Raw genomic sequence first — 26,450 nt, 5'->3', positions numbered from 1 at the left:
TAGACCTGGTTTAGTCCTGGTTTAGTCCTGGTTTAGACCTGGTTTAGTCCTGGTTTAGTCCTGGTTTAGACCTTGTTTGGACCTGGTTTAGACCTGGTTTAGTCCTGGTTTAGTCCTGGTTTAGTCCTGGTTTAGACCTGGTTTAGTCCTGGTTTAGTCCTGGTTTAGTCCTGGTTTAGACCTGGTTTAGTCCTGGTTTAGTCCTGGTTTAGTCCTGGTTTAGACCTTGTTTGGACCTGGTTTAGACCTGGTTTAGTCCTGGTTTAGTCCTGGTTTAGTCCTGGTTTAGACCTGGTTTAGACCTGGTTTAGACCTGGTTTAGACCTGGTTTAGACCTGGTTTAGTCCTGGTTTAGTCCTGGTTTAGTCCTGGTTTAGACCTGGTTTAGACCTGGTTTAGACCTGGTTTAGACCTGGTTTAGTCCTGGTTTAGTCCTGGTTTAGTCCTGGTTTAGACCTGGTTTAGACCTGGTTTAGACCTGGTTTAGACCTGGTTTAGACCTGGTTTAGTCCTGGTTTAGTCCTGGTTTAGTCCTGGTTTAGACCTGGTTTAGACCTGGTTTAGACCTGGTTTAGACCTGGTTTAGACCTGGCTCAGTCTTAAGTTAGTGAAGTTAGTCCTGGATGAGTCCTAGACACTTAGGAGTTGACTTCGGTGCTAGTCTTGTGTAGCACTTACTTGACTTGACTTACTTTAGCCGTAGAGCTAGATACTTCCACAGGCGCTCTACAGTTCTAGACCACATATATCTTGATGACTTTCTGGATGATCTTGCCACACCCTGGACACGGGGCGTGGCACTTGTGTAAGCGTTTGGCGCAGTTGAAACACGTTAAGAGATGCGCCGTTTTCCCGTGGATGATGTTCCCGTTCCGCGGCCGAACCCTGCAGAGCTTACACGGCTCCAGCAGCGCTTCAGGCTTCACCTCCACGTCCATGTCCAGGCTCTCCTGACCGTCTCCGCCCGCCGACCCCTGCTGGCCCCTGGGGAGAGCGCACGGGCGCGGCCCCTTACCCTTGGAGCCCGGCGGCGGCAGAGGACGGTCGGCGGTGGAGTGAGACGGGAGGATCACCGGATCGGAGACGGTGCGGCTGCAGTCCGGTACGTCGATTCCCGCGTCGCTGTCGTAATCCTCGTTGTCGTGGGCGGAGAGAGAAGAGGTGCATGCTGGGATGTCGGGCACGGAGAGCGAATGGGCAAGGCGCGGCACGTCCTTGTACCAGTTTTTGCGGAGAGCCCAGCAGCGCACACAGTATTTCTGATGAGGCGTGTTGAACTTACGGCATTCGGAGCACTGCCAAGCATCCTGCGACAAAGGGGAGGGACCAGGGGAGGGACCAGGGGAGGGTAGGGACCAAGGGAGGGGAGGGACCAGGGGGCGGGACCAAGAAATGAAATATTAACTTCATTGTAAAACTGAGCAGCAGCCGACCATCAGTCCAGTCGACATGTCAGCCATTAGAAAAAACAATTTTTTTTTTCAATACATTGAAACCTGTTCCAGAGCCTGTTCCAGAGCCTGTTCCAGAGCCTGTTCCAGAGCCTGTTCCAGAGCCTGTTCCAGAGCCTGTTCCAGAGCCTGTTCCAGAGCCTGTTCCAGAGCCTGTTCCAGAGCCTGTTCCAGAGCCTGTTCCAGAGCCTGTTCCAGGACAAACCTGTGTGGAGACCTCTGTGTCCGTGTCATCGCTCAGACACTGGGATTCGTCCTCTGGCTCCGCCTCCATCTGTGGATGTCAGGATCAAATATGTCAAATCACAAACAAAAGGAACAAAAATGATGAGTTTGATTCAGAGGTGAAACAACGGTCAGGCAGGTTTACGCATGTATAAATCTAGAGATTTGCACCTGACTTGACACAACTTTTGCTATTTGTCTTTTTGTAATATATTGTAATTGTAGGTGTAATTTCCCTTGTGAATCTATCAAATGGTGTTAAGGTTTTAAATCAGTGAATGCTGCCACATGTTCTTGAAGCACGCTCAGCAGACACCATGTCCCTCCGGTTGTTTGGATCATTGTCCTGACTTGGGTACCTGCTTGTGGTCCTTGTCGTCCCGGGCGATGTCCTCATCGTCTGGAGGCGGGTCTGTGTCAGCGCTGTTCTCCTCCAGCGCCGCCTCCTTCATCTCCACACTGCGCTGCTCGCTCTCCGCCTCCGTCAGGAACCACAGGTCGTCGGTGGTGTCAGAGATGATGGCCGTGTCCTCCTCCTGAGCAGGAGACAGCTACAAGTCAAACAACAGTCAGTCATTTGGATTCTTTCATTAGTCTAACATCAACTTTTAAATCAGAGCTGGTTCATATTCAAATGTATTTCTCTAAAGCCTCGTGCTCAGGCCGCACCGGTTTTTAAATGAAATATATTGAACAGGCGAGCGAAATACAAATATAATTTCAATTTTTTTCTCCCAGGTTTTCCCAGAAGGCACCACAGGAGGGGGGGGCACGCTGGAGAAAATGTGCTAAACGGGTTTAAAATGTGCATTTGCGATATAAAGGAGTTGGCGCTGCACGTCACAGTCACGGAAACGGGCGCGTGCGTCTTCTCATGCTCCTCCTCCCGGGGCCCCGCCCAGGGACGGCCCCGCCCGTCACAGACTCCAGCAGGATTTTGAGGAAAAATTGCTTCACGCGCTCTTATCTTTTGACTTAATACCGCCATTTATATTTCATTTAAAGCTATTTTGCGTTGACGGCGGAACTTTATAAAAAAAATGATAATAATTTATTGTATTTATATTGTAGAAATCAATAATCTAAGTGCGGCAGATCCGTAAACCAAGTCATAAAATAACTAAGGCTTAAACACGAATTAAGGCCAAATAAAATAGTGTGTTTCCGGAAACATTCAGGTCGGATTCTTTCTTTTTTAAATCCTGGCACAGGTTTTGCAGTTTTCTTTTGTCAGAAGTTTCGCTTCACATTGAAGTGGCCTTATTGGTGCAGATATGGAATCAAATAGTTCTCTACATCTTTAAACAAATCCAACCACAGGAAAAGAGGAAAAGAGCCACGAGCAGACGACCACAGAGCGGTCAGTCGTACTTGGTTGACCACATGCATCACTTGCTAAAGGCATTTCCAGCAGTAGTTGGAACTTTGAAAGTGGCGATCGAACCCATGACCGGCGCCAGTGTCGGCGCCGCACTATTTTTATTATAGTCACTGCGTGATGTGAGCACTTCGACCGTCACACCAACATGTTTTTCCTACCTAACTTCAGACACGATGCAGATTTCTCAGCCAATTAGAAGGCGAGCAGCTTCTGGGTGGGCGTTGACCTAAAATCTGGTCTACTCCCATTGGCTCCCAGATCACGTGAGGTCATTTATCGTCTCGCAGAGGAAAATGTCAGCTTTGTTGGTCCTGTGGTTAAAGACACGGTGTGGGGCCCTCGAGATCCCGAGTTCCTGTGTTTTCGTACGCTCTCGGCGCTTTGAGCGCGTACGAGGCGCCCGAGGCGCGACATGTTCAGCTTTGGTTAACTTTCTGCTGCAGATGCGCAGCAGCCAATCAGAGATGACGTGCTGCACGACCCGGAAAAAGACCCAAAACAAACCCACAAGATAAAAAAAAAACCTTAAGCTCTTGGAGCAAATAATGATATGGACTAAACTCTGCTCAGCTCTGAAGTATCTGCGGGTCCCAGACGGGCCCCGGGGCCCATCGCCTCCGCTTCTGGACTTTGTAAAGTTAATAAACCAAAGCCATGGTCCTCCATTTACACCTCTGCTGTCGAGTGTATTTACGAACGTGAGTCCGGGGCGTTTGTCTTCAAATGTACAGGCGTCTAACTTCTGCGTCGGGCGTGAATTGGCCGCCGCGGTGTGAACGAGGCTGTATAGTGGTTCTAGTTGACTTTTTTTTATGCTAGTTTTTGTAACACTCTTATTTTACACTGTTAAATAATTATTTACACTAGTTTATTGTCTGTTTGAAGGTTTTTACCAGACTTTTGATGTCGATGGATCGGAGACTGACAGTCAACAATACTCCACATGCTCTTGTTCAGTGTGTTAACTGATAAGCTATAGATTAGCTGCTAGCTCGTAGCTAGTAACTTATGATTTGTAAGTTGTAACTTCTGTTAAAAACGGTGAATAAACCAGACAAGTTGAGTTTATTTCAATCTTCAGTTAAGCCTCATGTTTGATCCTTGTTCAAGTGTCTTGTATTATTTATTTATTTATTTATTTATAGGAGATCTTCTACTGAAAGTGTTTTTCAGACTTCCTATAAGTGATCTGTTCTTCTGTATCTACCTGCGTTGCACCAATGAAATTACCCCATGTGGGACAATAAAGGAATATCTTATCTTATGTCGTTATAACATGATGCAAATATGACATGTGTCATTAGGACCTGAAGGCGGGTTTAGGTCTGCAGTCCTCATCTCAACTAAAGGAGGATGTTACATAACTCAACACCTCTCACCTGGTTAGTGTGAATGTCCGTGGACCCGTTGCTCCGTCTGCTGTAGTTGTTCCTGAGATTACCCAGAAACCACCAGGGCAGGCCGGACAGGTCCCACTCGTCCAGAGACACGTCCAGTTTGGGCCGTTTACAGGCGGAGCGTGGGAGGCCGTCACACGAGTCTGTGGAGAGGGTTTAAGATGTGATCACAGGAATAATGACTGGACCTTGAGTTTATTGTGACACTGGAGAAGAAAGAGAAGAGACTCTGACACCAGAGAATATGCTCCATACCACAAATACATACTGTTTTTACACAATAGACCTTTATGTTACGGATGTGATAAAGCTGAAAAGAATCAAACATCTGATATTGATACTTGTTCAAATGAGTATCTATTTGATACTAGGCCTCGTATGGATTAGTTTGATTTTCAATACTCTTGACAAACTGAAATGTGCATCTACCAAGTCATTTATTAAGTCACTTATTGGAAGTAATCGTTTTTTGTTTACTACTCTTCTTTTTAATCTTGTATCATAATTGCATTCAAAATATATTTTCAGATTGAAGTCAAGTCTAATAGTCCTTTATCTTTATTTTTATTGCATATTCTTTATTCTCCTGCAGTTCTTGTAGCTTGAATTGACAAATACCAAAAAGTAGCCGTGTTACAGAAGGTGTTTATTTCCTTTATGTTACGGCAGGTGAAACGGCAGGTGAAACGGCAGGTGAAACACTTGACAATCTTCTCAAAGTTGCAGTCGTTCTTTTCGTTCTCCACTCTTAATCACGACTTAGACTGTGGCAAGAAACACAAACACGAGCTCACCATCGTCTGGGTCCCGCGGGCGCCGCTGGGAGGGGGTCTGCAGGGGAGGAGCCTCTGCTTTGACCACGCCCCCACAACCCTAAAGAAGAAGTGAGGAGGAAGTAAAGAAAAAGGATCAGGATCTGAGCCAGAACTGGGCACTCGGACCAAACACTGCTCCTCTTACAGACCCACTCATTCTGATCATAGTCCTGGGATAAGAGGGGAGGGGCTGGAGGGGTGGAGCCACAGGGAGGAGCTGGAGGGGTGGAGCCACAGGGAGGAGCTGGAGGGGTGGAGCCACAGGGAGGGGCTGGAGGGGTGGAGCCACAGGGCGGGGGTGGAGGGGTGGAGCCACAGGGAGGAGCTGGAGGGGTGGAGCCACAGGGAGGGGCTGGAGGGGTGGAGCCACAGGGCGGGGGTGGAGGGGTGGAGCCACAGGGAGGAGCTGGAGGGGTGGAGCCACAGGGAGGGGCTGGAGGGGTGGAGCCACAGGGCGGGGGTGGAGGGGTGGAGCCACAGGAGGAGCCACAGGGAGGGGCTGGAGGGGTGGAGCCACAGGGAGGAGCTGGAGGGGTGGAGCCACAGGGAGGGGCTGGAGGGGTGGAGCCACAGGGCGGGGGTGGAGGGGTGGAGCCACAGGGAGGAGCTGGAGGGGTGGAGCCACAGGGAGGGGCTGGAGGGGTGGAGCCACAGGGCGGGGGTGGAGGGGTGGAGCCACAGGGAGGAGCCACAGGGAGGGGCTGGAGGGGTGGAGCCACAGGGAGGAGCCACAGGGAGGGGCTGGAGGGGTGGAGCCACAGGGAGGGGCTGGAGGGGTGGAGCCACAGGGAGGGGCTGGAGGGGTGGAGCCACAGGGCGGGGGTGGAGGGGTGGAGCCACAGGGAGGAGCCACAGGGAGGGGCTGGAGGGGTGGAGCCACAGGGAGGAGCCACAGGGAGGGGCTGGAGGGGTGGAGCCACAGGGAAGAGCCACAGGGAGGGGCTGGAGGGGTGGAGCCACAGGGAGGAGCCACAGGGAGGGGCTGGAGGGAGGGGCTGGAGCCACAGGGAGGGGCTGGAGGGGTGGAGCCACAGGGAGGAGCCACAGGGAGGAGCCACAGGGAGGGACTGGAGGGGTGGAGCCACAGGGAGGGGCTGGAGGGGTGGAGCCACAGGGAGGAGCTGGAGGGGTGGAGCCACAGGGAGGAGCTGGAGGGGTGGAGCCACAGGGAGGGGCTGGAGGGGTGGAGCCACAGGGCGGGGGTGGAGGGGTGGAGCCACAGGAGGAGCCACAGGGAGGGGCTGGAGGGGTGGAGCCACAGGGAGGAGCCACAGGGAGGGGCTGGAGGGGTGGAGCCACAGGGAGGAGCCACAGGGAGGGGCTGGAGGGGTGGAGCCACAGGGAGGGGCTGGAGGGGTGGAGCCACAGGGCGGGGGTGGAGGGGTGGAGCCACAGGAGGAGCCACAGGGAGGGGCTGGAGGGGTGGAGCCACAGGGAGGAGCCACAGGGAGGGACTGGAGGGGTGGAGCCACAGGGAGGAGCCACAGGGAGGGGCTGGAGGGGTGGAGCCACAGGGAGGAGCCACAGGGAGGGGCTGGAGGGGTGGAGCCACAGGGAGGAGCCACAGGGAGGGACTGGAGGGGTGGAGCCACAGGGAGGGGCTGGAGGGGGTGGAGCCACAGGGAGGAACTGGAGGGGTGGGACCACGGGCTGAATGTGCCCACTACTACACACTATAATAACTACTGCTTGAACTTAATAAAGCATGAAGTAAGACTTCATTCATAATGAACAATTAGTTTAAGACGATTGATGATGATAGAAGTATTGAAGTTATTAATAAGCTTGAATCATTAATTCTGTTCATTAGGCATTATGTTTGTGATGAAGCTTTTAAGTTGTTAAGCTGTTCAAGGTGTAGTTATTATAATTATAAAGTGTTTTAAAAATGTGTCGAGTTATTTCTGTGCATAAAAAACAAGGACGACAATTGAAAGCAGATTTTACGCAATATGAAAACTTCAAATTTTGAGGTAAATCAGTCAAAAATAGATTTGATATTGTAATTTCATGAAGGCAACCAGATTGAAAATACTTTCATGAGTTCTGTCAGTTTGAGAAGATGGGACAGGACCACAGGGGCAGGACCACAGGGGCAGGACCACAGGGGCAGGACCACAGGGGCAGGTGAGGGAGGTTTGGGGTCAGTTAGTTCTTTTGCAATCTTGAGACTTGGACCTGAAGCTGAAGCAGTGGATGGTCCGGCTCAATCAGAGAAGGAGACTCTGCCCCCCGACCCGCCTGGGCAGGACGGGGCTGTACAGAGACGGTGCAGCTCTGTACGAGACACAAGAGACAGCAGCCCGCGGCCTCCAGCTCCACACACAAGAGGTCCTACACTTACACTGCACCACAAACCAGGACCAGCCACTGCTCGTCTCTGCTGCTCTGACAAGAATGTTCCACAGTTTTGCATTAAACTCATCTTCATCGTGACACAATCAAGACAAGTTGGAGATCAGAAGATTGTGTTTGTGTAAAAGCATCGAAAGATAAAGCCTTGTTGTGTAGCTTGTGTAGCTTGTGTAGCATGTGTAGCATGTGTAGCATGTGTAGTATGTGTAGCATGTGTAGCTTGTGTAGCATGTGTAGCATGTGTAGCATGTGTAGCATGTGTAGCTTGTGTAGCTTGTGTAGCTTGTGTAGCATGTGTAGCATGTGTAGCATGTGTAGCATGTGTAGCTTGTGTAGCTTGTGTAGCATGTGTAGCATGTGTAGCATGTGTAGCATGTGTAGCATGCTAGTTGTGGTTAGCCTGATGACAGAACTTGCTTATAAACCATGACAAACAGAATAAAGGCCTCTGGGGTATTTTTGAGCAATATAAAACATAATAGCCTTAATATTCATGGCAGAGTAAGGACATGTCCAGAGTAAGGACATGTCCAGAGTAAGGACATGTCCAGAGTAAGGACATGTCCAGAGTAAGGACATGTCCAGAGTAAGGACATGTCCAGAGAGACGAGCAGGTGGCACAGCCTCCACTGGAATGTTACACCTTTAAAGAGGAACGTCTGATTCTGATGGAAGTCGTTTGAACAAATCTGTCTGGACAAATATCTGATATATTCTCATCCATGATTGTCAACTTCATTTCCTTCCAACTAAAACGCTCCGAAGGTAAAAAGCTCAAGTTGATGTAAAAAGATAAAGCGACTCTTGTACAAATGATGCTAAATGTAAATCTCATCTTAAATCTGTTTCCTTTATACATTTGTTGAGAACTTGTGACAGCGTTAAGACTATCGTTTAAAAAGAGTTTAATTATATTTGCAATGTTTTCTATATAAGAATGGATAAAGAATGTCCATTGGCCGCAATCTGTCAAGTTTACATTACGTTATACTTTATGTTGTAAAAAATACAAATAAAGACTTCTCATGATGAAAGTGAAAGTAAAACTACTTTGGACTTTGACCTCACATAAACCTGGATAAAAATACTTCAGGTCAAGCACCAGTCGTGAACAGCACAGCTCTGAGCCCAGGCTGAAGTCTACAGTTCTACAGTTCTACAGTTCTACAGTTCTATAGTTCTATAGTTCTACAGTTCTACAGTTCTATAGTTCTATAGTTCTATAGTTCTATAGTTCTATAGTTCTACAGTTCTACAGTTCTACAGTTCTACAGTTCTATAGTTCTATAGTTCTATAGTTCTATAGTTCTACAGTTCTACAGTTCTACAGTTCTACAGTTCCTCTCGTGTGTCAGAGGCAGAGGAGGCTCTTGAGGGCTCTGTTTCTCCAAGCACCATGATGGTTTTACCTGACCGCGGTCCTCCACTCCTCCTACACACTCGCGCCGCACAGACTCATTCTCAGCAGCGTCTGCATTTAGGACGAGACAGTAACAGAAAGAGCACAACCCTCCCCTTTAATACATGACACTCTGGACTACCTGTCCCCTCCCCTTTAATACATGACACTCTGGACTACCTGTCCCCTCCCCTTTAATACATGACACTCTGGACTACCTGTCCCCTCCCCTTTAATACATGACACTCTGGACTACCTGTCCCCTCCCCTTTAATACATGACACTCTGGACTACCTGTCCCCTCCCCTTTAATACATGACACTCTGGACTACCTGTCCCCTCCCCTTTAATACATGACACTCTGGACTACCTGTCCCCTCCCCTTTAATACATGACACTCTGGACTACCTGTCCCCTCCCCTTTAATACATGACACTCTGGACTACCTGTCCCCTCCCCTTTAATACATGACACTCTGGACTACCTGTCCCCTCCCCTTTAATACATGACACTCTGGACTACCTGTCCCCTCCCCTTTAATACATGACACTCTGGACTACCTGTCCCCTCCCCTTTAATACGACACTCTGGACTACCTCTCCCCTCCCCTTTAATACATGACACTCTGGGATACCTGTCCCCTCCCCTTTAATACATGACACTCTGGACTACCTGTCCCCTCCCCTTTAATACATGACACTCTGGACTACCTGTCCCCTCCCCTTTAATACATGACACTCTGGACTACCTGTCCCCTCCCCTTTAATACATGACACTCTGGACTACCTGTCCCCTCCCCTTTAATACATGACACTCTGGGCTACCTGTCCCCTCCCCTTTAATACGACACTCTGGACTACCTGTCCCCTCCCCTTTAATACGACACTCTGGACTACCTGTCCCCTCCCCTTTAATACATGACACTCTGGACTACCTGTCCCCTCCCCTTTAATACATGACACTCTGGACTACCTGTCCCCTCCCCTTTAATACATGACACTCTGGACTACCTGTCCCCTCCCCTTTAATACGACACTCTGGACTACCTGTCCCCTCCCCTTTAATACATGACACTCTGGACTACCTGTCCCCTCCCCTTTAATACATGACACTCTGGACTACCTGTCCCCTCCCCTTTAATACATGACACTCTGGACTACCTGTCCCCTCCCCTTTAATACATGACACTCTGGACTACCTGTCCCCTCCCCTTTAATACATGACACTCTGGAGTACCTGTCCCCTCCCCTTTAATACATGACACTCTGGGCTACCTGTCCCCTCCCCTTTAATACATGACACTCTGGACTACCTGTCCCCTCCCCTTTAATACATGACACTCTGGAGTACCTGTCCCCTCCCCTTTAATACATGACACTCTGGACTACCTGTCCCCTCCCCTTTAATACATGACACTCTGGACTACCTGTCCCCTCCCCTTTAATACATGACACTCTGGACTACCTGTCCCCTCCCCTTTAATACATGACACTCTGGGATACCTGTCCCCTCCCCTTTAATACATGACACTCTGGACTACCTGTCCCCTCCCCTTTAATACATGACACTCTGGACTACCTGTCCCCTCCCCTTTAATACATGACACTCTGGGATACCTGTCCCCTCCCCTTTAATACATGACACTCTGGACTACCTGTCCCCTCCCCTTTAATACATGACACTCTGGACTACCTGTCCCCTCCCCTTTAATACATGACACTCTGGACTACCTGTCCCCTCCCCTTTAATACGACACTCTGGACTACCTGTCCCCTCCCCTTTAATACATGACACTCTGGACTACCTGTCCCCTCCCCTTTAATACATGACACTCTGGACTACCTGTCCCCTCCCCTTTAATACATGACACTCTGGACTACCTGTCCCCTCCCCTTTAATACATGACACTCTGGACTACCTGTCCTCTCCCCTTTAATACATGACACTCTGGACTACCTGTCCCCTCCCCTTTAATACATGACACTCTGGACTACCTGTCCCCTCCCCTTTAATACATGACACTCTGGGCTACCTGTCCCCTCCCCTTTAATACATGACACTCTGGACTACCTGTCCCCTCCCCTTTAATACATGACACTCTGGACTACCTGTCCCCTCCCCTTTAATACATGACACTCTGGGATACCTGTCCCCTCCCCTTTAATACATGACACTCTGGACTACCTGTCCCCTCCCCTTTAATACATGACACTCTGGACTACCTGTCCCCTCCCCTTTAATACATGACACTCTGGACTACCTGTCCCCTCCCCTTTAATACATGACACTCTGGACTACCTGTCCCCTCCCCTTTAATACATGACACTCTGGACTACCTGTCCCCTCCCCTTTAATACGACACTCTGGAGTACCTGTCCCCTCCCCTTTAATACGACACTCTGGACTACCTGTCCCCTCCCCTTTAATACATGACACTCTGGAGTACCTGTCCCCTCCCCTTTAATACATGACACTCTGGAGTACCTGTCCCCTCCCCTTTAATACATGACACTCTGGACTACCTGTCCCCTCCCCTTTAATACATGACACTCTGGACTACCTGTCCCCTCCCCTTTAATACATGACACTCTGGACTACCTGTCCCCTCCCCTTTAATACATGACACTCTGGACTACCTGTCCCTCCCCTTTAATACATGACACTCTGGACTACCTGTCCCCTCCCCTTTAATACGACACTCTGGACTACCTGTCCCCTCCCCTTTAATACGACACTCTGGACTACCTCTCCCCTCCCCTTTAATACATGACACTCTGGACTACCTGTCCCCTCCCCTTTAATACATGACACTCTGGACTACCTGTCCCCTCCCCTTTAATACATGACACTCTGGAGTACCTGTCCCCTCCCCTTTAATACATGACACTCTGGAGTACCTGTCCCCTCCCCTTTAATACATGACACTCTGGACTACCTGTCCCCTCCCCTTTAATACATGACACTCTGGGCTACCTGTCCCCTCCCCTTTAATACATGACACTCTGGACTACCTGTCCCCTCCCCTTTAATACATGACACTCTGGAGTACCTGTCCCCTCCCCTTTAATACATGACACTCTGGACTACCTGTCCCCTCCCCTTTAATACATGACACTCTGGGCTACCTGTCCCCTCCCCTTTAATACATGACACTCTGGGCTACCTGTCCCCTCCCCTTTAATACGACACTCTGGACTACCTGTCCCCTCCCCTTTAATACATGACACTCTGGACTACCTGTCCCCTCCCCTTTAATACATGACACTCTGGACTACCTGTCCCCTCCCCTTTAATACATGACACTCTGGACTACCTGTCCCCTCCCCTTTAATACGACACTCTGGACTACCTCTCCCCTCCCCTTTAATATGACACTCTGGGATACCTGTCCCCTCCCCTTTAATACATGACACTCTGGGATACCTGTCCCCTCCCCTTTAATACGACACTCTGGACTACCTCTCCCCTCCCCTTTAATACATGACACTCTGGGATACCTGTCCCCTCCCCTTTAATACATGACACTCTGGGATACCTGTCCCCTCCCCTTTAATACATGACACTCTGGACTACCTGTCCCCTCCCCTTTAATACATGACACTCTGGACTACCTGTCCCCTCCCCTTTAATACATGACACTCTGGACTACCTGTCCCCTCCCCTTTAATACATGACACTCTGGACTACCTGTCCCCTCCCCTTTAATACATGACACTCTGGACTACCTGTCCCCTCCCCTTTAATACGACACTCTGGAGTACCTGTCCCCTCCCCTTTAATACATGACACTCTGGACTACCTGTCCCCTCCCCTTTAATACATGACACTCTGGACTACCTGTCCCCTCCCCTTTAATACATGACACTCTGGACTACCTGTCCCCTCCCCTTTAATACATGACACTCTGGACTACCTGTCCCCTCCCCTTTAATACATGACACTCTGGACTACCTGTCCCCTCCCCTTTAATACATGACACTCTGGACTACCTGTCCCCTCCCCTTTAATACATGACACTCTGGACTACCTGTCCCCTCCCCTTTAATACATGACACTCTGGACTACCTGTCCCCTCCCCTTTAATACATGACACTCTGGACTACCTGTCCCCTCCCCTTTAATACATGACACTCTGGACTACCTGTCCCCTCCCCTTTAATACATGACACTCTGGACTACCTGTCCCCTCCCCTTTAATACATGACACTCTGGACTACCTGTCCCCTCCCCTTTAATACATGACACTCTGGGATACCTGTCCCCTCCCCTTTAATACATGACACTCTGGACTACCTGTCCCCTCCCCTTTAATACATGACACTCTGGACTACCTGTCCCCTCCCCTTTAATACATGACACTCTGGACTACCTGTCCCCTCCCCTTTAATACGACACTCTGGACTACCTGTCCCCTCCCCTTTAATACATGACACTCTGGACTACCTGTCCCCTCCCCTTTAATACATGACACTCTGGACTACCTGTCCCCTCCCCTTTAATACATGACACTCTGGACTACCTGTCCCCTCCCCTTTAATACATGACACTCTGGACTACCTGTCCCCTCCCCTTTAATACATGACACTCTGGACTACCTGTCCCCTCCCCTTTAATACATGACACTCTGGACTACCTGTCCCCTCCCCTTTAATACATGACACTCTGGACTACCTGTCCCCTCCCCTTTAATACATGACACTCTGGACTACCTGTCCCCTCCCCTTTAATACATGACACTCTGGACTACCTGTCCCCTCCCCTTTAATACATGACACTCTGGACTACCTGTCCCCTCCCCTTTAATACATGACACTCTGGACTACCTGTCCCCTCCCCTTTAATACATGACACTCTGGACTACCTGTCCCCTCCCCTTTAATACATGACACTCTGGACTACCTGTCCCCTCCCCTTTAATACATGACACTCTGGACTACCTGTCCCCTCCCCTTTAATACATGACACTCTGGACTACCTGTCCCCTCCCCTTTAATACATGACACTCTGGAGTACCTGTCCCCTCCCCTTTAATACATCTGAGCAGGAAAAGCATTAGAAACAATATCCACTGTGACTGTGACTTACTGTGATCATGTTAAAGGGGTTTTCACGTCTTCGACCCTTTAATCCATCTCACCCGTATCAAAAGAGTGGTTAATATGACATTTAAGAAATGAGAGTTAAAGGGTACATACCTAACACAACCAAGTACTTCTTCAGCATTTCGTAAACAGGGCTGGAAATGAAAAGGTTTGACATTAGAACAATTCTCAGTTTGAATCTTGAATTGATCGTTTACTGTGAACTTCAGTCGTGTCTTGAATATAAATCAAATACTTGACATGTTTTAACCTGTTCCCATCCACCTATTTTGGCCCTGTGCACAATGGTTGGACCCAAATGGCATTGCTTATTAAAAGAGGATCTTATGTTCCACATGTGAGTGTGATGCATCATTAGAAAGCTTAGGCCTTCTAGTTTCTGCAGATGTGCACATGTCACACTGTCAGGGCTTCAGAACTTACACTACAGAGGCCCAAACATAAACAAAACATCCTTTTTTAGTCTCGCCTGAATATTGTCAATTTGTAATGGTCCTGAGCATGACATACTTCATTGTGTGCATATGCTGTTCACTGTACATGATGTTTATCTTGTTGACAACAACTGTGTCAAGTTTCAGATCTCTAGGAACAGGCATTTTGGTGCTGTTGACCTTTTTGTATCAAAAAGTATATTCAAGTGATCCAAATATGTGCCAACTGTGCCAAACAGTTTTATTACAATTTTAGCTCCTCTATGATCATAAAACATACATTTTGATGTTTTGTAGGCCACTAATTCCAATTATAACCGCTAAAAACAATATATGTGAAAATGTGTAAATATGAGTTTACCCATGAATTTCCCAGATAGAGGTTAAAAAAAAAAAAAAAAATTATAATATTTTAATTTTATTTTTGTATTGGTATAATAATACATATATCTAACAAAATGCACGTCCAAAAGGCGAATAAAATCAAAAAACGTTATGCGCAAAATCCTGCCGAGAAATCTGGCTCTTTAGAGCCTTCCCGGAGCCTTACGCACGAGAACAGGGAGAATTCTGTGTAAATAAACCCTTTGTCCCGCCTATCAGGAAAAAGGTCTCCTGATTGGCTAGAATAATATGTCACTCAAAGTCTCCTGCGTGCCTGTTAGCAGAAGCTAAGGGCTAAAAACAAAGATGGACGCGCAATTCGGAAGCGCCGAATTTTTTTCCTCCGGAGGCTGTAGCAAACAAACCCGGTGACAGAACGTGGATGGTCTCATTCTGTAGGAAACAGTCTAAGGAAGAGATCGATGTCAAACATTATCTTATAGGTCAAACAGGTCATTTGTTATGGACGGAGAAATGCGCCGGACAAGCGCATTCTCGTCCGGCGAGAAACGAAGAAAAGTTTGTTTACTTGACAATATCTCGAAATCGGGAAAACTTCAGTAAAAATACAAGTGGATATTGTTTTTCAATGATTCCTTATGGACAGACTGAGCACAAGGATGAACAGAATTAAAGCCGTTTCGTCCGTCATAAACACAAACAGGACATGCGTTTGTAAAAGTTGAGACTTTCTCACAAACTATTGGCAATTGCTTCTTGGGGCATATTATTCAATGTAAATCAATGACATATTCGTTTTGTTGAGAAAATAAGCTTTAAAATGATGTATAACTGATGGTATTGACCACGGAAATAAAAGTGATGATGTAAGAGAATATTTGAGATATAGAAAATGTTCGCCGGCCACAGGTGGGTGGGAACAGGTTAAAAATCTATGGCAAGTGTAATTTATTCCAGAGGAGAGCAATATATTGTAGTGTGACAATTTCTGATTTTCAAAATAGTTCAAAGTGAAAACCCTAATTCAATGTTACCACGTTTAGAATGATTCATGAATCAAACTTTGAAATGTAAGAATTTCTTGGTGTGTTTGTTTTGTTGTTGGCTCCATTTATTATGTTTTACACTAAACGCTTCAAAAATGCTTTCTTAATGGTGACATTTACAGGATGGTAATAACAGGCCAAATACACTAAATATGAAAGTACCACGTGGAGCACAATGTTTCCATCTTTACCATGAACTACAGTCAGTTTTGCACCTTGGGTTTTTGACGGAGAAGCTCTCGACCTCCAGCAGCTCCCCCAGAGGATCGTCCTGGCAGTGCACGATGTGCTGACGCTGTTTGTCGTACAACTGTTTCCCCATAATGTACTGGCCCAGGTAATGCATCACCTGCACACGCCACATGACACCGTCATGTACTGCACACGCACACGCCACATGACACCGTCATGTACTGCACACGCCACATGACACCGTCATGTACTGCACACGCACACGCCACATGACACCGTCATGTACTGCACACGCACATGACACAGTCATGTACTGCACACGCACATGACACAGTCATGTACTGCACACGCACATGACACCGTCATGTACTGCACACGCACATGACACCGTCATGTACTGCACACGCACACGCCACATGACACCGTCATGTACTGCACACGCCACATGACGCCGTCATGTACTGCACACGCCACATGACGCCGTCATGTACTGCACATGTACTGCACATCATATTGCACATGTACTGCACATGTACTGCACATGTACTGCACATGTACTGCACATCATACTGCACATGTACTGCACATCATACTGCACATCATACTGCACATCATACTGCACATCATACTGCACATCATACTGCACATGTACTGCACATCATACTGCACATGTACTGCACATGTACTGCACATCATACTGCACATGTACTGCACATCATACTGCACATGTACTGCACATCATACTGCACATGTACTGCACATCATACTGCACATCATACTGCACATGTACTGCACATGTACTGCACATGTACTGCACATGTACTGCACATGTACTGCACATGTACTGCACATGTACTGCACATGTACTGCACATCATACTGCACATCATACTGCACATCATACTGCACATGTACTGCACATGTACTGCACATGTACTGCACATCATACTGCACATGTACTGCACATCATACTGCACATGTACTGCACATGTACTGCACATGTACTGCACATCATACTGCACATCATACTGCACATGTACTGCACATCATACTGCACATGTACTGCACATCATACTGCACATCATACTGCACATGTACTGCACATGTACTGCACATGTACTGCACATGTACTGCACATGTACTGCACATGTACTGCACATGTACTGCACATCATACTGCACATCATACTGCACATCATACTGCACATGTACTGCACATGTACTGCACATGTACTGCACATGTACTGCACATGTACTGCACATGTACTGCACATGTACTGCACATGTACTGCACATGTACTGCACATGTACTGCACATGTACTGCACATGTACTGCACATCATACTGCACATCATACTGCACATCATACTGCACATGTACTGCACATGTACTGCACATGTACTGCACATGTACTGCACATGTACTGCACATCATACTGCACATCATACTGCACATGTACTGCACATGTACTGCACATGTACTGCACATGTACTGCACATGTACTGCACATGTACTGCACATCATACTGCACATCATACTGCACATCATACTGCACATGTACTGCACATGTACTGCACATGTACTGCACATGTACTGCACATGTACTGCACATGTACTGCACATCATACTGCACATGTACTGCACATGTACTGCACATGTACTGCACATGTACTGCACATCATACTGCACATGTACTGCACATGTACTGCACATCATACTGCACATCATACTGCACATGTACTGCACATGTACTGCACATGTACTGCACATGTACTGCACATGTACTGCACATGTACTGCACATGTACTGCACATGTACTGCACATGTACTGCACACGCCACAGGGATTTTACTTTCATCGACACATTTAAGAAACTCGATCAATCGACATGAATAAAATGCATCAAAAATAATGGAATAAAGTTCACTTCAAACTTGAAATGAACAATCAACAAAGTCATTACAATATCCAGTTCAATACTTTAAGGGTTTGGTAAATCCTTCATTAGCTCATGCTGCTGTCCCGCTCATGCCAACGTCCCCGCTCTGCTCATGCTGTTGTTCTGCTCATGCTGTTCTGCTCATGCTGTTCTGCTCATGCTGTTCTGCTCATGCTGTTCTGCTCATGCTGTTCTGCTCATGCTGTTCTGCTCGTGCTGTTGTTCTGCTCATGCTGTTCTGCTCGTGCTGTTCTGCTCGTGCTGTTGTTCTGCTGTCCCGCTCATGCCAACGTCCCCGCTCTGCTCATGCTGTTCTGCTCATGCTGTTGTTCTGCTCATGCTGTTGTTCTGCTCATGCTGTTGTTCTGCTCATGCTGTTCTTCTGCTCATGCTGTTCTTCTGCTCGTGCTGTTCTTCTGCTCGTGCTGTTCTTCTGCTCATGCTGTTGTTCTGCTCATGCTGTTGTTCTGCTCATGCTGTTCTTCTGCTCGTGCTGTTCTTCTGCTCGTGCTGTTCTTCTGCTCATGCTGTTCTTCTGCTCATGCTGTTCTTCTGCTCGTGCTGTTCTTCTGCTCGTGCTGTTCTTCTGCTCGTGCTGTTCTGCTCGTGCTGTTCTGCTCGTGCTGTTCTGCTCGTGCTGTTCTGCTCGTGCTGTTCTGCTCGTGCTGTTCTGCTCGTGCTGTTGTTCTGCTCGTGCTGTTCTGCTCGTGCTGTTCTGCTCGTGCTGTTCTGCTCGTGCTGTTCTGCTCGTGCTGTTCTGCTCGTGCTGTTCTGCTCGTGCTGTTTTGCTCGTGCTGTTCTGCTCGTGCTGTTGTTCTGCTGTTCTGCTCGTGCTGTTGTTCTGCTCGTGCTGCTGTTCTGCTCGTGCTGCTGTTCTGCTCGTGCTGTTGTTCTGCTCGTGCTGTTGTTCTGCTCGTGCTGTTGTTCTGCTCGTGCTGTTGTTCTGCTCGTGCTGTTGTTCTGCTCGTGCTGTTGTTCTGCTCGTGCTGTTTTGCTCGTGCTGTTTTGCTCGTGCTGTTCTGCTCGTGCTGTTGTTCTGCTCGTGCTGTTGTTCTGCTGTTCTGCTCGTGCTGTTGTTCTGCTCGTGCTGCTGTTCTGCTCGTGCTGCTGTTCTGCTCGTGCTGTTGTTCTGCTCGTGCTGTTGTTCTGCTCGTGCTGTTGTTCTGCTCGTGCTGTTGTTCTGCTCGTGCTGTTGTTCTGCTCGTGCTGTTGTTCTGCTCGTGCTGTTGTTCTGCTCGTGCTGTTGTTCTGCTCGTGCTGTTGTTCTGCTCGTGCTGTTGTTCTGCTCGTGCTGTTGTTCTGCTCGTGCTGTTGTTCTGCTCGTGCTGTTGTTCTGCTCGTGCTGTTGTTCTGCTCGTGCTGTTGTTCTGCTCGTGCTGTTGTTCTGCTCGTGCTGTTGTTCTGCTCGTGCTGTTGTTCTGCTCGTGCTGTTGTTCTGCTCGTGCTGTTGTTCTGCCCATGCTGTACATTTACTATTTCAGATGCATTTAACACCTTCAGAATCAGAAGCTTCATGGTCATGCACAGGATTCACAAACAAAGGAAGTTATATTTTTGGTGAAGCAACAATTAAAATCTGCAATAGGATAAAAAATAACCTCAGCCTTATTTTATTCATATTTAATTTGATTTAATTCAATAACATGTATGTGATAAAAGAGAAGAGTTCAGCCATTGCAGTAGAAATAGTACAGTACATGTGTTTGACAGAAAAACAAACAAAATCAAACTTATATTTGTATTATATTTGTCTGACCTTTTTCAAAGTGAAGATTTCCTCCTGAGCTCCAGCGACTCGTAGGATCTGGAGCAGCGGCGCTTTAGGCTGCACCTGCACGTGTACAAGTATGAGCCCCCCGTGTGTACAAGTATGAGCCCCCCGTGTGTACAAGTATGAGCCCCCCGTGTGTACAAGTATGAGCCCCCCGTGTACAAGTATGAGCCCCCCGTGTGTACAAGTATGAGCCCCCCGTGTGTACAAGTATGAGCCCCCCGTGTGTACAAGTATGAGCCCCCCGTGTGTACAAGTATGAGCCCCCCGTGTGTACAAGTATGAGCCCCCCCGTGTACAAGTATGAGCCCCCCGTGTACAAGTATGAGCCCCCCGTGTGTACAAGTATGAGCCCCCCGTGTGTACAAGTATGAGCCCCCCGTGTGTACAAGTATGAGCCCCCCGTGTGTACAAGTATGAGCCCCCCGTGTGTACAAGTATGAGCCCCCCGTGTGTACAAGTATGAGCCCCCCGTGTGTACAAGTATGAGCCCCCCGTGTGTACAAGTATGAGCCCCCCGTGTGTACAAGTATGAGCCCCCCGTGTGTACAAGTATGAGCCCCCCGTGTGTACAAGTATGAGCCCCCCGTGTGTACAAGTATGAGCCCCCCGTGTGTACAAGTATGAGCCCCCCGTGTGTACAAGTATGAGCCCCCCGTGTGTACAAGTATGAGCCCCCCGTGTGTACAAGTATGAGCCCCCCCGTGTACAAGTATGAGCCCCCCGTGTGTACAAGTATGAGCCCCCCCGTGTACAAGTATGAGCCCCCCGTGTACAAGTATGAGCCCCCCGTGTGTACAAGTATGAGCCCCCCGTGTACAAGTATGAGCCCCCCGTGTACAAGTATGAGCCCCCCGTGTACAAGTATGAGCCCCCCCGTGTACAAGTATGAGCTCCCCGTGTACAAGTATGAGCCCCCCCGTGTGTACAAGTATGAGCCCCCCGTGTACAAGTATGAGCCCCCCCGTGTACAAGTATGAGCCCCCCGTGTACAAGTATGAGCCCCCCGTGTACAAGTATGAGCCCCCCGTGTGTACAAGTATGAGCCCCCCCGTGTGTACAAGTATGAGCCCCCCGTGTACAAGTATGAGCCCCCCCGTGTGTACAAGTATGAGCCCCCTGTGTACAAGTATGAGCCCCCCGTGTACAAGTATGAGCCCCCCGTGTACAAGTATGAGCCCCCCCGTGTGTACAAGTATGAGCCCCCCCGTGTACAAGTATGAGCCCCCCCGTGTACAAGTATGAGCCCCCCGTGTACAAGTATGAGCCCCCCGTGTACAAGTATGAGCCCCCCGTGTACAAGTATGAGCCCCGTGTACTGCACCTGATGCCCTTCCCCGGGTAACGTCCTGCAGACTGAGGCTGGAGCTGGAGCGAGAAGCGCCGGTTCAGAATTCATCCTCCAAAGTTCTGGAACAGAACCACGTGTCCATGATTTACATATTCATGACATATTCTGACATATTCATGACATATTCTGACATATTCTGACATATTCATGACATATTCATGACATATTCTGACATATTCTGACATATTCATGACATATTCTGACATATTCATGACATATTCATGACATATTCATGACATATTCTGACATATTCTGACATATTCATGACATATTCTGACATATTCTGACATATTCATGACATATTCATGACATATTCTGACATATTTATGACATATTCATGACATATTCATGACATATTCATGACATATTCATGACATATTCATGACATATTCTGACATATTCTGACATATTCATGACATATTCATGACATATTCTGACATATTCTGACATATTCATGACATATTCATGACATATTCTGACATATTCATGACATATTCATGACATATTCATGACATATTCATGACATATTCATGACATATTCATGACATATTCATGACGCAATTAACACTAAAACTGCATACATTACGTCATTAAGTTCACGTGTTTGTGCAATAGAAACAAAACGAGGAGCAGTATTTTCATATCTTCATCAGAGCTCACGTAATAAAGAACTAAACACGTAATAAAGAACTAAACACGTAATAAAGAACTAAACACGTAATAAAGAACTAAACACGTAATAAAGAACTAAACACGTAATGAAGACTAAACACGTAATAAAGAACTAAACACGTAATAAAGAACTAAACACGTAATAAAGAACTAAACACGTAATAAAGAACTAAACACGTAATGAAGACTAAACACGTAATAAAGAACTAAACACGTAATAAAGAACTAAACACGTAATAAAGAACTAAACACGTAATAAAGAACTAAACACGTAATAAAGAACTAAACACGTAATAAAGAACTAAACACGTAATAAAGAACTAAACACGTAATGAAGAACTAAACACGTAATAAAGAACTAAACACGTAATAAAGAACTAAACACGTAATAAAGAACTAAACACGTAATAAAGAACTAAACACGTAATAAAGAACTAAACACGTAATAAAGAACTAAACACGTAATAAAGAACTAAACACGTAATAAAGAACTAAACACGTAATAAAGAACTAAACACGTAATAAAGAACGTAATAAAGAACGTAATAAAGAACTAAACACGTAATAAAGAACTAAACACGTAATAAAGAACTAAACACGTAATAAAGAACTAAACACGTAATAAAGAACTAAACACGTAATGAAGACTAAACACATAATAAAGAACTAAACACGTAATAAAGAACTAAACACGTAATAAAGAACTAAACACGTAATAAAGAACTAAACACGTAATAAAGAACTAAACACGTAATGAAGACTAAACACGTAATAAAGAACTAAACACGTAATAAAGAACTAAACACGTAATAAAGAACTAAACACGTAATAAAGAACTAAACACGTAATAAAGAACTAAACACGTAATAAAGAACTAAACACGTAATAAAGAACTAAACACGTAATAAAGAACTAAACACGTAATGAAGACTAAACACGTAATAAAGAACTAAACACGTAATGAAGACTAAACACGTAATAAAGAACTAAACACGTAATAAAGAACTAAACACGTAATAAAGAACTAAACACGTAATAAAGAACTAAACACGTAATGAAGACTAAACACGTAATAAAGAACTAAACACGTAATAAAGAACTAAACACGTAATAAAGAACTAAACACGTAATAAAGAACTAAACACGTAATGAAGACTAAACACGTAATAAAGAACTAAACACGTAATAAAGAACTAAACACGTAATAAAGAACTAAACACGTAATAAAGAACTAAACACGTAATAAAGAACTAAACACGTAATAAAGAACTAAACACGTAATAAAGAACTAAACACGTAATAAAGAACGTAATAAAGAACTAAACACGTAATAAAGAACTAAACACGTAATGAAGACTAAACACGTAATAAAGAACTAAACACGTAATAAAGAACTAAACACGTAATAAAGAACTAAACACGTAATGAAGACTAAACACGTAATAAAGAACTAAACACGTAATAAAGAACTAAACACGTAATAAAGAACTAAACACGTAATAAAGAACTAAACACGTAATAAAGAACTAAACACGTAATGAAGACTAAACACGTAATAAAGAACTAAACACGTAATAAAGAACTAAACACGTAATAAAGAACTAAACACGTAATAAAGAACTAAACACGTAATAAAGAACTAAACACGTAATGAAGACTAAACACGTAATAAAGAACTAAACACGTAATAAAGAACTAAACACGTAATGAAGACTAAACACGTAATAAAGAACTAAACACGTAATGAAGACTAAACACGTAATAAAGAACTAAACACGTAATAAAGAACTAAACACGTAATAAAGAACTAAACACGTAATAAAGAACTAAACACGTAATGAAGACTAAACACGTAATAAAGAACTAAACACGTAATAAAGAACTAAACACGTAATAAAGAACTAAACACGTAATGAAGACTAAACACGTAATAAAGAACTAAACACGTAATAAAGAACTAAACACGTAATAAAGAACTAAACACGTAATAAAGAACTAAACACGTAATGAAGACTAAACACGTAATAAAGAACTAAACACGTAATAAAGAACTAAACACGTAATAAAGAACTAAACACGTAATAAAGAACTAAACACGTAATGAAGAACTAAACACGTAATAAAGAACTAAACACGTAATAAAGAACTAAACACGTAATAAAGAACTAAACACGTAATAAAGAACTAAACACGTAATAAAGAACTAAACACGTAATAAAGAACTAAACACGTAATGAAGACTAAACACGTAATAAAGAACTAAACACGTAATAAAGAACTAAAGAACTAAACACGTAATAAAGAACTAAACACGTAATGAAGACTAAACACGTAATAAAGAACTAAACACGTAATAAAGAACTAAACACGTAATAAAGAACTAAACACGTAATAAAGAACTAAACACGTAATAAAGAACTAAACACGTAATAAAGAACTAAACACGTAATAAAGAACGTAATAAAGAACTAAACACGTAATAAAGAACTAAACACGTAATGAAGACTAAACACGTAATAAAGAACTAAACACGTAATAAAGAACTAAACACGTAATAAAGAACTAAACACGTAATAAAGAACTAAACACGTAATGAAGACTAAACACGTAATAAAGAACTAAACACGTAATAAAGAACTAAACACGTAATAAAGAACTAAACACGTAATAAAGAACTAAACACGTAATAAAGAACTAAACACGTAATAAAGAACTAAACACGTAATAAAGAACTAAACACGTAATAAAGAACTAAACACGTAATAAAGAACTAAACACGTAATGAAGACTAAACACGTAATAAAGAACTAAACACGTAATAAAGAACTAAACACGTAATGAAGACTAAACACGTAATAAAGAACTAAACACGTAATAAAGAACTAAACACGTAATAAAGAACTAAACACGTAATAAAGAACTAAACACGTAATAAAGAACTAAACACGTAATGAAGACTAAACACGTAATAAAGAACTAAACACGTAATAAAGAACTAAACACGTAATAAAGAACTAAACACGTAATAAAGAACTAAACACGTAATAAAGAACTAAACACGTAATAAAGAACTAAACACGTAATAAAGAACTAAACACGTAATAAAGAACTAAACACGTAATAAAGAACTAAACACGTAATGAAGACTAAACACGTAATAAAGAACTAAACACGTAATGAAGACTAAACACGTAATAAAGAACTAAACACGTAATAAAGAACTAAACACGTAATAAAGAACTAAACACGTAATAAAGAACTAAACACGTAATGAAGACTAAACACGTAATAAAGAACTAAACACGTAATGAAGACTAAACACGTAATAAAGAACTAAACACGTAATGAAGAACTAAACACGTAATAAAGAACTAAACACGTAATAAAGAACTAAACACGTAATGAAGACTAAACACGTAATAAAGAACTAAACACGTAATAAAGAACTAAACACGTAATGAAGACTAAACACGTAATAAAGAACTAAACACGTAATAAAGAACTAAACACGTAATGAAGACTAAACACGTAATGAAGACTAAACACGTAATAAAGAACTAAACACGTAATAAAGAACTAAACACGTAATAAAGAACTAAACACGTAATGAAGACTAAACACGTAATAAAGAACTAAACACGTAATAAAGAACTAAACACGTAATGAAGACTAAACACGTAATGAAGACTAAACACGTAATAAAGAACTAAACACGTAATAAAGAACTAAACACGTAATAAAGAACTAAACACGTAATAAAGAACTAAACACGTAATGAAGACTAAACACGTAATAAAGAACTAAACACGTAATGAAGACTAAACACGTAATAAAGAACTAAACACGTAATAAAGAACTAAACACGTAATAAAGAACTAAACACGTAATAAAGAACTAAACACGTAATAAAGAACTAAACACGTAATAAAGAACTAAACACGTAATAAAGAACTAAACACGTAATGAAGACTAAACACGTAATAAAGAACTAAACACGTAATAAAGAACTAAACACGTAATAAAGAACTAAACACGTAATGAAGACTAAACACGTAATAAAGAACTAAACACGTAATAAAGAACTAAACACGTAATGAAGACTAAACACGTAATAAAGAACTAAACACGTAATAAAGAACTAAACACGTAATAAAGAACTAAACACGTAATAAAGAACTAAACACGTAATGAAGACTAAACACGTAATAAAGAACTAAACACGTAATAAAGAACTAAACACGTAATAAAGAACTAAACACGTAATAAAGAACTAAACACGTAATAAAGAACTAAACACGTAATAAAGAACTAAACACGTAATGAAGACTAAACACGTAATAAAGAACTAAACACGTAATAAAGAACTAAACACGTAATGAAGAACTAAACACGTAATAAAGAACTAAACACGTAATAAAGAACTAAACACGTAATAAAGAACTAAACACGTAATAAAGAACTAAACACGTAATAAAGAACTAAACACGTAATAAAGAACTAAACACGTAATGAAGACTAAACACGTAATAAAGAACTAAACACGTAATAAAGAACTAAACACGTAATGAAGACTAAAC

At 44.5% G+C, this 26,450-nt stretch overlaps 1 protein-coding gene across 2 annotated transcripts in view; it reads right to left on the bottom strand.

Annotated features, from left to right (window-relative positions):
- Positions 1-588: 588 nt before the first annotated feature.
- Positions 589-26,450, bottom strand: part of mdm4 (MDM4 regulator of p53) — a 28,293-nt gene continuing 2,431 nt past the window's right edge. Inside the window, exons 2-11 of one of the 2 annotated variants that reach the window (XM_072461881.1) lie at positions 21,175-21,260; positions 19,836-19,910; positions 16,166-16,299; positions 14,219-14,259; positions 9,034-9,095; positions 5,249-5,327; positions 4,437-4,597; positions 2,036-2,212; positions 1,657-1,725; positions 589-1,307 (exon numbers count right to left, since the gene is read on the bottom strand). In XM_072461881.1, coding sequence (XP_072317982.1) covers positions 735-1,307; positions 1,657-1,725; positions 2,036-2,212; positions 4,437-4,597; positions 5,249-5,327; positions 9,034-9,095; positions 14,219-14,259; positions 16,166-16,299; positions 19,836-19,910; positions 21,175-21,249 — 1,446 coding nt within the window. In that variant the 5' untranslated portion in view covers positions 21,250-21,260 and the 3' untranslated portion in view covers positions 589-734. Of the gene's footprint in view, positions 1,308-1,656; positions 1,726-2,035; positions 2,228-4,436; positions 4,598-5,248; positions 5,328-9,033; positions 9,096-14,218; positions 14,260-16,165; positions 16,300-19,835; positions 19,911-21,174; positions 21,261-26,450 lie in introns of both variants that reach the window. The other variant, XM_072461880.1, reaches the window with a different exon arrangement.

This window comes from Eucyclogobius newberryi, unplaced genomic scaffold, assembly GCF_026437365.1.
Source record: "Eucyclogobius newberryi isolate DKJ021-1_F unplaced genomic scaffold, fEucNew1.0.hap1 SCAF_33, whole genome shotgun sequence".
NCBI lineage: Eukaryota > Metazoa > Chordata > Actinopteri > Gobiiformes > Gobiidae > Eucyclogobius > Eucyclogobius newberryi.
The sequence above is the reverse complement of the archived record's forward strand: the minus strand, read 5'-3'. Positions and strand labels throughout refer to the sequence as shown.